A 16,446-nucleotide genomic window follows, 5' to 3' on the forward strand; every position below is an offset into this window, starting at 1 on the left:
GACCAAGTCCCAGAGATAGGAAGAGAGAGGGATGAATTGGAAATGCCTTGGTTGACCCTATAGTTAAGTCTATATAAGTCATGCCTTTTTAATGAGAGCAGAGATCCTGTTAGGCCATGGAGACCATAGAAATAGTCAATGGTCATTGATTATATGTATATGATGGAGACAGAGCTACATGTATGATGTGGCTTGTCATGAAGAATCCCAAGACTAAACCCTTATTTTTTCCCCCTTGCCTTTTAAACGGCTAATAATGGATATGAATCCAAACTAGTCAAACATACAGTGCATTTGGAAAGTATTCAGACCCCTTGACTTTTTCCACATTTAAATGTCTAAAAAGCTGTTTTTGCTTTGTCATTATGGGGTATTGAGTGTAGATTGATGAGGAAACAAAGGTATTTCATTCATTTTAGAATAAGGCTGTAACGTAACAAAAAAGTCAAAAGGGGTCACAATACTTTCCGAATGCACTGTATAATTGCCCAGCTCATATTGGGTATTTATTACATAAATCACAATCCACAAGCTTCATTTTGAACCTTCGCTCTGAGGTAAAATAAAACCTTTGAGTAAATTTAAAATGAAATGATATTTGTGGCATTTTGGTGTCATTACCATACTCCTGTCTTGTGTTCAGTGACCAATGTTGGTGTGATGAGTGACATTACCTGAGACCTGCCTAGTCTGAAGCTTAGCAGTCCAACACAGTCTTGTGGCACGTAGGAGACCCGAGTTCAAACCCAGTCGGTGACAGTTGTAAAGCACAGATGTCACTGGTACCCTGTGTCGTTAACCCTCAGCACAGTCCACTCTGCCGTGAAACACACACACTCACACACCACTCTGCCGTGACCTCATTTAAGTTCTATTCTCCCTTGGACAGATTGGACTGGCTGACCCCGGCCCCTCTAAGTCCTTCTAAATCCCAGGGGGTCAGGGTGAGTGACAGAAGCGGGTAATATGTGTTATTAATGTCTTATTACTATGTTATAAGTGTGTTAATACGGTGTAATAACTGCCAGGGAACACAGACAGACAGACAGAGCAAAGCCAGGGCTGAGGAAACTGAAATCACACCAAAGCCCTTCGTTTAGAAGGACCGATGGGGGGGAGAGAGAGAGATATGTTTTTTTATTTACACAGTACAGGCTGTCTGGCCCTGCCTGGAGGCCTGAGAGATGGACTGGCTCTCTGATCAATAATCTATTAGTGGAGAGACAGGCCTCTGAAGGCCCCAGACAGACTCACACACACCTATATACACACTGTATGTCTGTGTGAGTACAATTGTGTGTGTGTGTGCGCATGCCTGCGTTTGTTCATGTCCATGTTTGCATGTCTTTGTGCATATGTTGACAGCAATTGTGTAAGCATGCAGCGTGTGGTGCGTGTGTGTTCTTGCATGTCTCTATGTACTGTGTGTGTGTGTGCGTGTGTGTGTGCGTGTGTGTGTGTGTGTGTGTGTGTGTGTGTGTGTGTGTGTGTGTGTGTGTGTGTGTGTGTGTGTGTGTGTGTGTGTGTGTGTGTGTGTGTGTGTGGCTAGGTACTGCTCTGTATCAGTTGTAGTGAGCAGCCTAGCTGTTTGGAGAAGGAGGTGCTTTCTGTACCCTTGAGTGCCATGGATACAGGGACCTTTGAAATGTTTTTTTTTTCTTAAATTTGATTGGATTGGTGGATTCAAATAAAGTATTTAAAATGTGTGTGTGTGTGACAGCACGGCGATTGAGTAGCAGCAGGAGTGAAGGGGATAATGGAGGTGATAAAAGGAGTATCAGAGGTGGGCGCTCTGCGTCACATGTTCTCGTCTCAAAGGATGTTGGGATACGCAGGGTGCAAACAAGGTGGACTACAGAAGAGAGCAGAGGTCTCACTGTGTGTGCACTGCATGAGAGTGTGTGTGTCTCGTGTGTGTGTGGGGGGTTCTGTGTGTGTGTGTCTGTATGTCTCTGTGTGTCTTTCTGTGTGTGTGTGTGTGTGTGTGTGTGTGTTTACATTGCATGAGGATGTTCTGTCTCTTGTTTGTCTCCACATTCGTACAAACAGGTTTGGATTGTCTGTCTTTCCTCCAGTGATGATAACGATTTAGCATTGTTGAAGGACTTCTCTAGAATGTGACGACTTGTACAGAATGTGATGTGACTAAAACGTTGGGGACAGCAGAGTGTTGCAGCCTAGCAGGTAGAGCGTTGGGCCAGTAACCAAAAGGTTGCTGGTCTGAATACCCGAGCTGACAAGGTGAAAAATCCATCAATGTTCCCTTGAGCGAGGCACTTAACCCTAATCGCCGTACTACTATGGCCGACCCTGTAAAACAACACATTTCACTGGACCTATCCAGAGTTTATGTGACAATAGAACATTATTTAGTTAAAATAGTTTCTGTGATCCATTAATAGACATGGATCAGGTCCAAATATACTGCTACATGTCATGGTGTTGTATGTCCATTGTGTTCCGGTAGGGTTGATGTTAGAGGCTCTTAGTTACTGTAAAAGTTGAAATATTTAGTTGGCTTTTGTCAAGTACAAAGCTGTCTCATACCGCATATTGTCTTATACTGTAAGTTGTCTCAAACCGTATGTAGCTATTAGAAGCTCCTGAAGTGTTGTGGCTGAAGACCGGCTGATGAGGAGCTTGGCTACAGGTCTGAGTTCTGGAGTCCTCTGTGTGTTCTGTTTGCTTGGTGAAAGGCACACGCTGTCGGACACGCGCAGGCACGAACGCATGGACGCACACACACAGTGAGAATCCCAAAAGCACAGCTAGTCAGTGGTAGGAACAAGAGTAGCTGTATTTTCCCTCCTGCAACCCGAGTCCTGGTCAGGCAGAGTAAAACAGTCAAACTGTGAAGTACTCCGGTAGAGCTGCAGAGAATGGTGATGACTATACTCACTATTTCTGCTCCCTAAACAAGTGTTCTCCAGGTTGAACCTCAGCGTTGCGTCTTCTTCTCCAGGGCCAGATTTATTTGCTGCTTGGCAGGCCCGGGGGGGGGGGTAAGGCAGATCCATCGCCCGGATAAGATACTCTGCTGGGGAAAAGACAAATGGTGCCCGGAGGCACACTGTTATGCCTCATGTCCACCAGATGCATCAAACTCTCTGCGTTCCGGGGGAAGTCATGTCAGTGGAGCAGTCAGCTACGTTCTGTCAACCGCATGCGTTCAACACTATCAACTCGTGCGTTGCTTTACCGTGAGATGGTACAAACAGAAGTACACACACAGACGCTTTTAGCGAGTTGAAAAGCCAACGTCATGTACGGAAAATGCCAGCTATACATCCTGTAAAACAAAACACATATCATCTGGTGGACATCAGGCTTGACACCGATGCCAATCTGGCTCATCCATCCTCTATATCAATCAATCAAATGTATTTATAAAGCCCTTTTTACATCAGCCGATGTCACAAAGTGCTGTACAGAAACCAGACTAAAACCCCAAACAGCAAGCAATGCAGGTCTGGCAGCACGTACATTACTGTTGTTGTGATACTGAGGGATCCATTATTTCACACACTGAATCATTTTGGTTTTGTCCATTTTGTCTTGAGACTCACTAAAACCCACCTGGCGCTCATTTCGGGAAGCGGACGTAATCGAAGCGGGAAACACTATTGCTACACCTGCCAATGGAATAATGTCACGCGTGTCGGAAAGGGGAGCGGAGAGCTGAAAATGATGTCCAGAATGCCTAAGCAACACCACATTGATGAACACCATTGCTTGTTAACCCCTCTGGTAAAGCGTTATGAGGGCCACTTTTTCTTTCTTTTCTTCTCATTCAGTCGCCTGCTAAATTCACACACTTCAGAGGGTTAAATTCAGACACCGGGGTCTTCAGAGAGTCCTGTGGAGGGATGTCGTATTTATCCTCCACCAGCTGTATTGCTATGCGCAGCAGCAAAGCTGAAAGACCGATAAGACCGATCCAACCCTGCACTCTTCCGCTTATTACCCAACTAATTAAATTCAGCTTTCTGACGTGCGTCCGCCTATACAAACGATTAAAGTGAAGGGAGTCTATTGACTGTCTAATTATTCGTAGTACAGTGGAACTTGAATGTGGCCATGAATGGACTTGAAGAGCCAACCCAGGCTTAGACTAGAGAGGCTTCTGGGTAATTGCCAAAATACAAACACTTTGAATATAAGATGCAACCGACATCAGAAAACCTTTAAATGACAGGATTGAAGGCGGAAGAGATTGAATAATTGGACGGGCTATTTCTTTGAAAGAGGGATAATAAGGTTACACTGATGTCTGTTTACCAGCTAAAAATTAATATATGTTTGTTAATCAGTATTTGGGCTCTGAGGCTTCCCTCAAATCCACAGAGAATTAAAATGTAATTATTTAGGATATGCTCTTTTCCACAGTGACTTCAAATCACACACAATTGAACGTAGGCTACAGTGGCTGAGCCTTGGGGAGATGAGTCCATGGAAGGATTCAGGGCCCAATGTTTTCACGCTGAGCAAAGTCCTATCAATTGAAACTGTGTGGAGAACAATACTAAATCCCATCATACGCACCATTGCAAATAATTAATTCCAAGAGCGGGGTATTCACCAATTAGGTGAGGCGAAATGATTTGGTGAATGCTACCGCCGAGCCGGTCCACGGCATTCTAAAATTAGAGCCAAGCAGGTGTGATTTATTAAAGTTTTGGCCTGCCGTCATAAACAGGAGAAAACAATGAAAGTGGGGATAATGAATCGCAGGTGGCAGACTGGGGGGAAAAATCTATCTGTCTCTCTCTCTCTCTCGCTCTCTCTCTCTCAATCGGATCAGCAACTCTCTCCCAATTTAACAGAATATTCTCATTTGAATTCACGCCCGAACAGCGGCATATTAATTTGGGGAAATCAACAGAAAAATTGGGTCACCAGCATTTTATTCATTCCCCTACGTTTTTCATTATAGAGAGAGAGACCTGCTTCTAAGAATGAATTGAATACATTCATTTTAGTCTGGGCGTCCATGGGTCGTCTTTTATTTGTATTTTTTTCCTGAGGAATATTTCTGTCTGTAATAAAGCCCTTTTGTGGAGAAAAACTCATTCTGATTGGCTGAGCCTGGCTCCCCAGTGGGCGGGCCTATGCCCTCCCAAGCCTACCAATGGCTGCACCCCTGCCCAGTCATGTGAAATCCATAGATTAGGGCCTAATGCATTTATTTCAATTGACTGATTTGCTTATATGAACTGTAACCCAGTAAAATCTTTGACATTTTTGCATGTTATTTTTGCTCAGTATAGAAACGGAATTGGTTCCTTAAAGAACCCTATATGGAACCCAAGGGTTCTATATGGAACCAATTTTGGTTCAGTGAAGAAGAAGTATGTAAAGATGACTACTGGTCACCTTGGTGTTCCAGGCCTACTACATTACAGATGTTGCATTGCATCAGCCAATGGTTGCCTGCCACCTCCTCGACTGTGCAGTCGGGCATCAGATTGCTTTATCATATGATGTGATTAGCTGATATGTTAAACACCCATCCAGGCGTTGTGAGATCTGGCGTGCATCTGCAATGTAGTCAGCCTGGAACTGCTCTAGTCTTGGATTAGGGGTCTTTGGCCAATCAATGACCTTTCCTTGTCTCTGGGTAGAAATCTACCTGACAGTGTGTTGTGGCCCACACCTCTACACACATGCGGGTGTAAAAAAACACTGTCCGGGCACTTTGCATTTCGACCTTGACTTGGAATCAGCAAGTAGGGGCGAGGTGAGAGTTTTTCCTCTGTAATTTGAGACTACCGTGACGGCGGCGGCCCAAAGCATAGACAGTTATTTGAATGAATTATCCTAAGTTATGGCGAAGCGGCAGAAGGGCGCTAGTGAACTCCACCCTGCGGTGTGTGTTTGAGACTATGACTATGGGTGCCAAGCTGCTCTAAATAAACCCTGCTTGACTCTTACCACAACCCCCCTCTTTTGTTTTCAAGATTCAAAGGATGATGTCATGTTTTGCACCGTGCCAGTTTCAAAGTCTCTTGTTTCAGTGTTTTTCATAGGACCAGGAGTTTTACCTGACTAGATTTATAGCTTGTAATGAGGGGTCAGTAGTTTTACCTGGCCAGGTCACATGGTCCAGGGAAAAGTCCAATAGATAGCACTTCTACAAAAGCTCTTTCTACGTTTCCTCTTGACCTTGGGAGGCGACTTCATCACAAAGGGTCAGATTTGATGTACGTACTGTATGTGGGGTGTATAGGCAGGGTGGAGGAAGGAGGAATTTACTGGAACAAAGGAGAGCGCCCTGGGAGAGAGGTATCGGCACCTGGCACACTTCTAAAGAGCCAGCACTTCAGACATCTAAATCCCTTCAACTGAGCCCCTGTGTGTGTGTGTGTGTGTGTGTGTGTGTGTGTGTGTGTGTGTGTGTGTGTGTGTGTGTGTGTGTGTGTGTGTGTGTGTGTGTGTGTGTGTGTGTGTGTGTGTGTGTGTGTGTGTGTGTGTGTGTGTGTGTGTGTGCGTTTCTAACGGTGTTTGTGCTCTTCACCATTCAAACAGATTGCACAGAGACTCAAATGAACTCTGACCTGCAGTCAAGCTCACTAAGCCAGTCTCAGGCCTCAACCGCTGACCTCTCAACTTTTAGGGCAATATTTAGCTGGCTTAATATAAGTCTGTGACTTTTCAGAGGATCCTCGCCACTGACTTTGCAACTTTTAGAATGGTCTATGCTATCAGGGATTCTTGGGACGTCCCAACTCTGACGGTTCCCCATTGATGTTGACATTTGAAATGGTTAAGGTAAGGGTTAAGGTCAGGGTTAAAGTAAAGGTTAAGATTAGGTAAGGGTTATGGTTAAGGGTTGGTGTTAGGGTAGGGGTTAAGGCTAGGGTTTAGGGCATGGACGTCTCAAGGATCCCAGATAGCACGACCCAATTTAGTTGGCTTAACATAGCCCTGTGACTTTTCAGAGGGTCCTCACCGCTGACTTTGCGACTTTTTAGGACCCAAATTAGTTGGCTTAATATAAACCTGTGACTTCACGGAGTGGCTGAGACATTTGCATTTGAACGAAAGGGAAGATTCTGAAAATGATTTGATGGTCAAGGTGGAGTGTATTGACAGTCTGTGTGCTGCAGCAATTGAATTACTGATCATATCAGGACCATTCAATAGAGTTTAGATGACTCATTGGTGTGTTTGGTGACTGCCGGGGTTTTCCTTGGTGTTGTACCTTTGTATAGGGATTCTCTAAAATTGCTTGCAGCAATGGCCATGGGAGTGATTCATGTTAATGGGTCCCTCAATGGCGGCATCCTGAGGAAATTAGTGTTAATCACTAATGCTCCATTTTAAGTCTGAAGATGTATTCTTACTCATCGTTGAAGGTCATGAAAAGCATATTCCATTTCCATCCTCATTTCAACAGACTTTTGACTTTAAGCTTTCTACTAAGTGTTCTCAGCGTTCCGCTGTTGTGTGCATTATTCACTCTGTTCAAAGCCTAAATGCTCTAGGAATGAGTGAGTCACAATCACCGCATGTTGTACTCAGATGGAATGGGGAGGGATGAACTTATTTATAGAGGACTGTTGCAGGGCAACGTCAGTTCAGAGAACTGTTAGAATATGTGTCTCTTCAAACACAATGGACTTCAATGGAACTCAGTGAGGTTGTATCCTCTGCACTTACATCAGGCAAGGTGGTTGTTTTGAGAGAGAGAGAGAGAGAGAGAGAGAGGTTTATTAAGCAGCAACTTGAGTGACAGACTAGTCCACAGGTGTCAAACTCATTCCACGGGGGGCCGAGTGTCTGCGGGTTTTCGCTCCTCCCTTGTACTTGATTGATGAATTAACATCACTAATTAGTTAGGAACTCCCCACACCTGGTTGTCTAGGGCTTTATTGAAAGGAAAAACCAAAAACCTGCAGACACTAGGCCCTCCGTGGAATGAGTTTGACACCCCTGGACTAGTCCTTGACCCCGAACAGTGCCGGTACATTTACTGTGCAGATTATCCATTGTTGCTGTAGCCATTTGCTCTGGCGATGGGGTCTACTGTGGAAAGTTATTTGCTGATCTTTCTTCCCTCTCTCTCTCTCATTCTCTTTCTTTCTCTCCAGGACAATCCTCTGATCCTGCAGTCAGACAGGAATGTGACGGTGAACGCGAGAAATGACCTTGGTCAGCTAACAGGACAGCTCACTGTGGGTGAGTCAGCCTCCGCCGCCACCAGCTGGACACACACACACACACACACACACACACACACACACACACACACACACACACACACACACACACACACACACACACACACACACACACACACACACACACACACACACCCGTACACACACACACACACACACACACACAGAGACACACACACACACACACACACGTACATACAGACACACCCACATGCACACACACCCACACACACACACACACACACACACACACACACTCTTGAACAAAAGTAGCCCATCTTGGGTAGTTGTGTTCCAAGAAGTGGAACTCATGACAGCAGGGCCTCAGAATCCCCCAGGCTGGGTAGAACCCCACCAAGCACATGACGGGGCTTCCGTTAACTATCTGCGCCCCCTGGGCCACAGCGCATGGTGCCTCACTGACTGACTGACTTGCTGGCACCAACACATCATTCTGGGGGAGTTCTGCATTGTTCCGGAAGTCCGGAACAGAATTCCCTCCTGTCAGAGATTCCTGAAGGATTCCGAAGGGTTTCTGAAGGAGCTCTGAGTCAGCATGTTGACGACACTCACACGCTTTCTCGTCAGGAGGAAAGGGGCTTTCGGAGGGAGAATGTGCGTGCGTTTTACTGGACTGCTGCCCCCTTGGATATGGCCATGATTGATTTGGAGATTTTGTCCTGGAATGGAATGGAGAAACTGGTATCTGGAAGGGACTCATAGCAGTAACACTGGCAGACTAGTGGGACCCACAGGAGAGAGAGAGAGACTCAACTTTCTTAGATGGCTATCATTGTACTTATCAGCTTAGTGGTCTCTGGTCCAAGGAGATAAGGGTACCTGGTGAGACCAGTATGACCCTGTCTCTTAGAGTGGTACTCAGGCAACCTTAGTGTGTTAGTCTCTCTCTCTCTCTCTCTCTCTCACTCTCTCTCTCTCTAATATTTGTCTCTTCCTCCATTCCCTCTGACTCCTCCCCCTCCCTCTTTCCCTCTCTCTATCGCTCTCTCCTTTCCTCTCTATCTCTTCCTGTTCTCCGTCTGTGAACTGGTTAGCAGTGATAACATTCATCTTCCAATAGGAGAATAGTGTGGTAGAGTTCTACTCCACATCCTGATCGTCCCATCCACAGGTGTTTCCTCTCTCTGTCTCTCTCTGCCTCTCTCTGTCTCTCTGTCTCTCTCTAATTTACTCTCTCTGTCTCTCTCTCTCTCTCTCTGTATCTCTCTGTCTCTCTGTCTCTCTATCTCTCTTTAATTTACTTTCTCTCTGTCTCTCTCTATCTCTCTGTTTCTCTATCTCTCTCTAATTTACTCTCTCTGTCTGTCTCTCTCTTTCTCTTTAATTTACTCTCTCTCTGTCTGTCTGTCTCTCTATCTCTCTCTAATTTACTCTCTCTGTCTGTCTCTCTCTTTCTCTTTAATTTACTCTCTCTCTGTCTGTCTGTCTCTCTATCTCTCTCTAATTTACTCTCTCTGTCTGTCTGTCTCTCTCTCTCTCTTTAATTTACTCTCTCTCTGTATCTGTCTGTCTGTCTGTCTGTCTGTCTGTCTGTCTGTCTGTCTGTCTGTCTGTCTGTCTGTCTGTCTGTCTGTCTGTCTGTCTGTCTGTCTGTCTGTCTGTCTGTCTGTCTGTCTGTCTGTCTGTCTGTCTGTCTGTCTGTCTGTCTGTCTGTCTCTCTGTATTTCAAAGTTCCTCTGTCCATAAGCTCAGATAAATTATATTACAGTCAATTATGAGGCACACTTTGAAATCACGGCTGACGTGCTCTGATCATAAGGTCCTTGGAGGAGACACGCACACACAGTTCACCTTTATTCACCAGTGCTATTAGGGCATTGGAACTCCAGCCAACGACACACACGCGCATGCATTCGCACACAGACAAACACATACATGTGCAAACACACACACACACACCTTATTCCCCTCCCTCAGCCAGTTGCTAAGGGTCATGAAGTTACCCCGTGGCACAGAGGAACAGACAGGGCCATCACTGATCCTTGAGCGCTGCACTCTGTTTTATCGTCCCTCTTTTCCTCCCTCTGTCCTTCCTCTCATTTCCTGTCACCTCGTTAATTTGAGTGAGGACCTGTCACGGCCCATATCCGAATCAGGGCTCGTAAAAATGAAAAGGGAACTTGGCCCACTGAAAGCAGGCTTTTGGCCCCCTCTCTAACACCAAAATGCTATTGTCCTCCTCTCCGTGTAGAAATTGCCTTTAACCACAGATCTAGGATCAGCTAAGCCTCTCAAAATCCTTAACAATCAGAAGTGAAGAAAAACTGAATACTGTCCTTGGATCAGTCTACAGCAGCATTCTCCTAGTCCTGTGTCCTCCTTCCCCCCTCGGAGAGAGAATAACATGATGAGAGTATTTTCTGGACGTGGTACCCAGCTGCTCGGAGGACAGCGAGGGCGAACGGGAACGCCTGTTGTCTTTTTTTGTTGTTGGGGTGTGTCATTGACTTTTCATTTGTATAAGTGCATTCTGGGTAATAAATGGCTTTCTCACTTTGCGAGAAGATTTCATTATGACCGTGGCAGGAGACAGGCGACCAAAACTGGCGACGAGGGCCAAAATGCATTTTGGGAAAGACGGCGCATAAAGGCGTATGTGACTGTGAGTGTGTGACAACAACGTCACAGGGATCACTCACCCGCCACGCTGCCAATTTTAGAAGTGACTTTCACCGTCCAGCCGAACACTCTATCCAAAACACTCCTTTTATACGCTTTCCTCTCCTTGTCTCTTTCCTAGAAGAAATGGACTTCACACCTTAAGCTAGGAAACTCCCCTATGACTTTGTAATGAGCTTCTAAACTTCGGGCATAATTTATGCCCCGTTATCTTCTCCTGCTCAGTAATTATTTTCTCTTTTATCTCGGAGGAATCGTTCCACTCATTTTTTTGGTCCAGCTGCTGTATCATGTGGAATGGATTAAGGCAAGGGTTAGAGTGGGAGATGTTCTGTGATTACCACGCAAGAGTTTGGGGTAAAGAGATAGAATGAGGCACTCTGATTGGATCCCCGCTCTGTCACCCATTCTTAGCGTCCAATAGGAACAGGTGTTGAAAGCTCTACTTCCTTGTTATTTTGGTATTTGCTCTTACTTGCTATTAAGCAATTTGGTATGTACTCACAGTCTAACTTGCCCTTGAGTCATTCTGGGTAAGAGGCAGCTGCAGTGACAGGAATATGAATTATACATTTGATCATGTCTGCTGTGCCTGTACGGGGCATAGGGCCGTCTTTCCCTGTAGCTACTACCGACAGTTTGCAACTGTTCTTCACAGGTGGCATATAAAAGAGGATGACCTAGCAGTGCATATGCTTTGTGACGCGAGATCATTCTCAATGACAACATATTGGCTATAGGTATATTGGGACATATGTTAGAGTAGAATCTATCCCTTTTTATGAAGGAAATACTTATTTTGCTTTGTTCCCATCAATGTCATGCCGGTTATTGATGTGTGTGTACAGATGACACCGCAGGCCTCCGTGTTTACAGATAGCTATGAAGAGTGCGTGATTAAATCAACCTTTAGCATGGTTTCTTCTTTGCCTCCTCCGTCTCCCCGACCGAAAAGATTCTCCTGATTAATGTGCTGGATGAAAACACACTTTTTCCTTTTTTCTCCCGCACTCTTTATTAATGAGTGTAATCAAGTTTAGATACATAATTTGTGTATGTTTGTCCATAAATCATGTGTAGTTTTTCTAACCTGGGGTAAAAGTTGCTGCGCGCTGCAGTTCTCTGACTTCTTCACTCCACGGCTCTTTCGTTTTTCAAAAAGCACCTTCAAAGAGTCGAAGGATCTTCTTCCAGGAGACGCCGCTCTCTGACGGATTTCAGCACTTCAAAACGAGACCAGCGATGACCTCGTTGTTTCGCAGAGTTGCATCACCTTCTTCAGTGTTTACTTTTGAAAGTCCAAATGAATAAAGCATTTTTCAGCCCTCGTTCAAAGTTAAAGGGGCCGTGCCGTGACTTACCCGTGACCAACTAACACGAAGAGTTCCAAACTTTTTACTTCAGACTTTATATTTTGACAGGCCAAAATGACTCCAGACTTGTTGTCTCTTCCCCCGTTCCCTCTACTTTGTATTTGACAGGTCAAAATGGCACCAAACAGGAACTGCCGCTTTCCTCTTTGTGGTTCTCCCCAAACCCCCAAACTGCCCTCGTTCCAGACTGATTACAAAGCAGTCATCTGCTTATCTCACGACGCCTGGATGTTCAACATATTCACTAACCACATTATATCCTATAGCAATGTGATGCCTGACAGTCGTTGACGTGGCACTCAACCTTTGGTTGATGCAACGTCGCGTCTGCAATGTCGTCGGCCTGGAACCCTATCTCTGATTTAACAAGTGACATTTCCTGCGTGTTCAATATCACCACAGAGGATCATCCTTCATCCTTCTCTAATCACAGGAAAATCTGTATCAATGAATGATCTCGAGCAGCTCGTTTATAACGGCCTGTTGTCATTAATCTTCCGAGGAGCAAAAGTTTCAGACGACAGTCCAGACTCAATATCTCCTCGGTGTGGGCTGCTACTGTCAATGTGGATTGAACTACTTCTTATCACCGGTTGTGGCTAAGTGGCAATGTCCTTGTCTTCTCCAAAGTGTTCCAAAGTGCCCTAACAAGCCATCCCGTGAAGTGTTGTGAGTGTAAACTCTGCTCTGGAGTGTATTCTTTGACGTCCAGCAGCCATTTCCCCTCTTATATTACATTTACAGTTATTATGGTCATTTAGCCGACATTTATCCAGAGTGACGTTCATCTTAAGGTAGCTTGGTGAGACAACCACTTATCCCGGTCTTACACCACATACCGCTGATGTTTAAAATTCATCCGTTTTGAGGTTTTTGATGGTGAGGACATACGGAGCTGTCAGGGAGTCAGTCAGAGTCAGTTAGCGCTGCTTTTGCCTTTCTGACGACGTTCAAAAATATAAGAGAGCATTCTAGATGTACCTCACTAAAGTCAACGTTTTTCTTAAACTGAAGTCATGTACCTCAGAGAGAAAAACGTGCCTCGATCACGGGCATGAAAACATGGAATGTTCATCAGGTATTATCTTTCCTGCGTGGCGTTGTTGCTCTGCTTGTGTGAATAGGAGTAATTCCCTGTGGTTGTATCTGGGGGACTGGAGGAGATGTTGATGATCTTTGGAGCGTATCTACTGTAAGCGGAGGTCTATGGGATCTGAAGGACGGTTGAGAGTTGAGGTTGTTGACGCCGGGCGCTGTTGATGCTGAGCACTGTTGTAGCCATGTTGCAAATGTAATCCGAGTCAAACTATTTGACTTTTCTATCTCAAAGTCAAACAGTAATGTGGAAATTCAATGAGAGGCGGAGCAGAATCGAGCAGAACGGCGCCCTGGCCGGGGGTGGGGGGGGTGAATGCTTCCTGCCGTGACTCGATGCCTTGGTCACTGCTTCATTTATACGTTTTTTTAAAGCATCTAGTGATTTATTCACAACCGTGGCGTCTAAGTGTGTCGCCGGAACCCCGAGAGCAACGCCCGCCACCCCACTTCCGTCACGCCAGCATCCTCTTCCTTAACGCACCCCCCTACGCCTGCAATTCCCCTTCTCTCCCGGAGCAAAAGAGAGGGAGACAGAGCAACGGAGTGACATCAGCAGGAGGGAGAGTTTAATTTGAATACCGCACTGTTGTTTTGATGTAGTCTGCGGCGATGCCACGGCTATTTATTTCTGGTTCCCAGTTTGTCACCCCAATCTGCCTCTCTCTCTCTCTCTCTCTCTCTCTCTCTCTCTCTCTCTCTCTCTCTCTCTACATCCTTTCTTTTCCTCCCATCCCTTTTGCTTTTCTGTGACTGCTTGTATCATATCCGTACCATCGCCAGCAGGCAGAGCAGGAGAGGAGCCAGGCACAGCATATGAATAAGGGCCCCTGAGAAACCCATCATAGTAAGATTCGGTCAAGTGGGGATTAATCAAATGAGCACATAAATTAACACTTTTCTTAATGAGGACTCCTGTCGTTATCGGCGTCCATCGGAATTAGGTTGGCTTTATCTGCGGGAGTGGGGTACTATTAATCTCCAACCGTCATCATTATTCCACGTTTTTTCTTTTAATCAGATGGGGCTCGTAGAAAAACAAGTTGTCAAACTCTGCAAACCACTTCTAGGAGTCTACATGAGGAGGATCTGAATTGCATACATGATGGATTTTTTAAACGACACCAGAAGAAAGAAATAGAAACCACGTTTCATCGCTGGGCAGATTGACGCCCCACTTTGTTTGATTTTTTCAAGACCAATTTCAAGAGACTACAGTATAATTGCCCCAATACTAATTGTAATCAGAAATGTATCTCCGCTAGGTAACAGCCCACAGTGTCTTTATTGCAAACTATTTCAAATCCTTTCATCCTCATTGGAACAATTATTTTCATTAGTACGAATCAATGAAGACGAAACAGAAAAAAAGTGCCATTTAAACAACAGAAAAACAAGCCTCTGTATCCAGAAACAAACAATTAAAAAGAGAACCAGAGAATTAAACAAACAACAACAAAAAAAGCACTGAAAAACCAGCCAGCACAGCAGGATAGCTTTAACTGTCCGATGTGTTTAAGGGCCAGAGAGGGAGCGGCCATTTTCTTTACCTTATCAGGTGGAAGGTAATCCCGGATTGATCACCAGTAATAAAGTCTTATTATGACTGACATGGCACTCTGGGATGCTAAATGACAGACGGAATGGCTGAAGAGCACAGCTCCGAGCAGCTAGCAGTAGACCTGCTGGAAACCTCCAATAGATACAGGCTTTAACCTCAGCTCAGCAAGACTTAAGGCCAACTGAAAAGAGAGGAGGAAGAGTGGATTGGATTGGGATGGAGGAATGGATGGATGAAGAGGCAACAAACAAATAATGCCCTCTCCTATCAGTCCCCGAAGGTCGGAAAGATGTGGAGGAGGTGATAGCTAATAGCTACGTATTTTTTACCTTTGACATGGCTATGTAAGACAAGCAATGGTTTTTGGTTGTAGACCAAGGCTTTTCTGCCTCAAGTCTTCAATGGAACAGGGACACAAGGTCCGGTTTCCTTATTGTGTGCTGTACAGTACTGCCATATGGTTAGAGTTACAGAGGCTGCAGGTCTAGCATGATAGGTTGTTTTACATGACCATCCATGTTTCAATAAAAATGTCTCCATTCACAACCAGCCATTCAAAAACAAGGCTTTTCAAATAAATATTGTTCAGTATAAAGGCAACTTTTAACCACAAGCTGTTAGGTCAAGTACTTCCGTGTAAGAACCTGTTTGTACCAAGTAGTACACTATGTTGAGCACCAGTGCTCAAGGATCAAAGGTTAAAAGTTGCCTTCCCAGCTTTCAGCTCGCTCTTTCATTTAGACTGGCTTACTTTCTCCGCTTTCTCTCTCTCTCTCTACCTTTCTCTCTCTTACTCTCTCCGCTTTCTCTCACTCTCTCTGCTTTTTCTCTCTCTCTCAATTCAATTGGATTTATTAGCATGGGAAACATATGTTTACATTACTAAAGCAAGTGAAATAAATTTTAAAAACTAAAGATAAATTAACAATCACAAATGAACAGTAAACATTACACTCACAAGTTTTCAAAGGAAGAGACACATTCATCAAATGTTATATTATGGCTATGTTCTGTGTTATAATGATGTGCAAATAGTTAGAACTCTCTCTCTCTCTCAACTGTCCTTATTCTCTCTTCAAAACCATTGCATCTCTGCCCTCAGCTAAACACCTGCAATAGAGGTGAGGTGTGATATGTGATGGTTTGCAATGTGTTTGTGTTTTATATGACATTGACCCAACAAAGGGGATGTTTAATTCTAATTATCTTTCTCTCCCGCTCTCTCCAGGCTCGGAGATGGTGGAGGCCCAGTGTCAGAGGTTCGAGGTGAGGAGTCCTGACGGGGAGCGGGTGCTCTTCTCCGCTGACGAGAAGGAGATCAGCATCGGCACGGAGAAACTGAGGGTGACAGGTAACGCACATACGCATGCATGTATGCAGGCACACACACACACACACACACACACACACACACACACACACACACACACACACACACACACACACACACACACACACACACACACACACACACACACACACACACACACACACGCAGAGGGCAGCAGATAGCCTCTAGGGCGACAGGTAGCCTAGCGATTACAATGTTTGGCCAGTAACCGAAAATTCAATAGTTTGAATCCCCGAGCTGACAAGG

General features: G+C 45.0%; 1 protein-coding gene across 1 annotated transcript in view; it reads left to right on the plus strand.

Moving 5' to 3' along the window:
• Positions 1-16,446, plus strand: part of LOC120052255 (zeta-sarcoglycan-like) — a 71,628-nt gene that overhangs the window by 11,934 nt on the left and 43,248 nt on the right. The window contains exons 3-4 of the mRNA XM_038999075.1: positions 8,091-8,178; positions 16,078-16,200. Of these exons, the coding sequence (XP_038855003.1) occupies positions 8,091-8,178; positions 16,078-16,200 (211 nt within the window). The remainder of the gene's footprint in view (positions 1-8,090; positions 8,179-16,077; positions 16,201-16,446) is intronic.

Source organism: Salvelinus namaycush, chromosome 8 (assembly GCF_016432855.1).
Source record: "Salvelinus namaycush isolate Seneca chromosome 8, SaNama_1.0, whole genome shotgun sequence".
In the NCBI taxonomy this organism is placed as follows: Eukaryota; Metazoa; Chordata; class Actinopteri; order Salmoniformes; family Salmonidae; genus Salvelinus; species Salvelinus namaycush.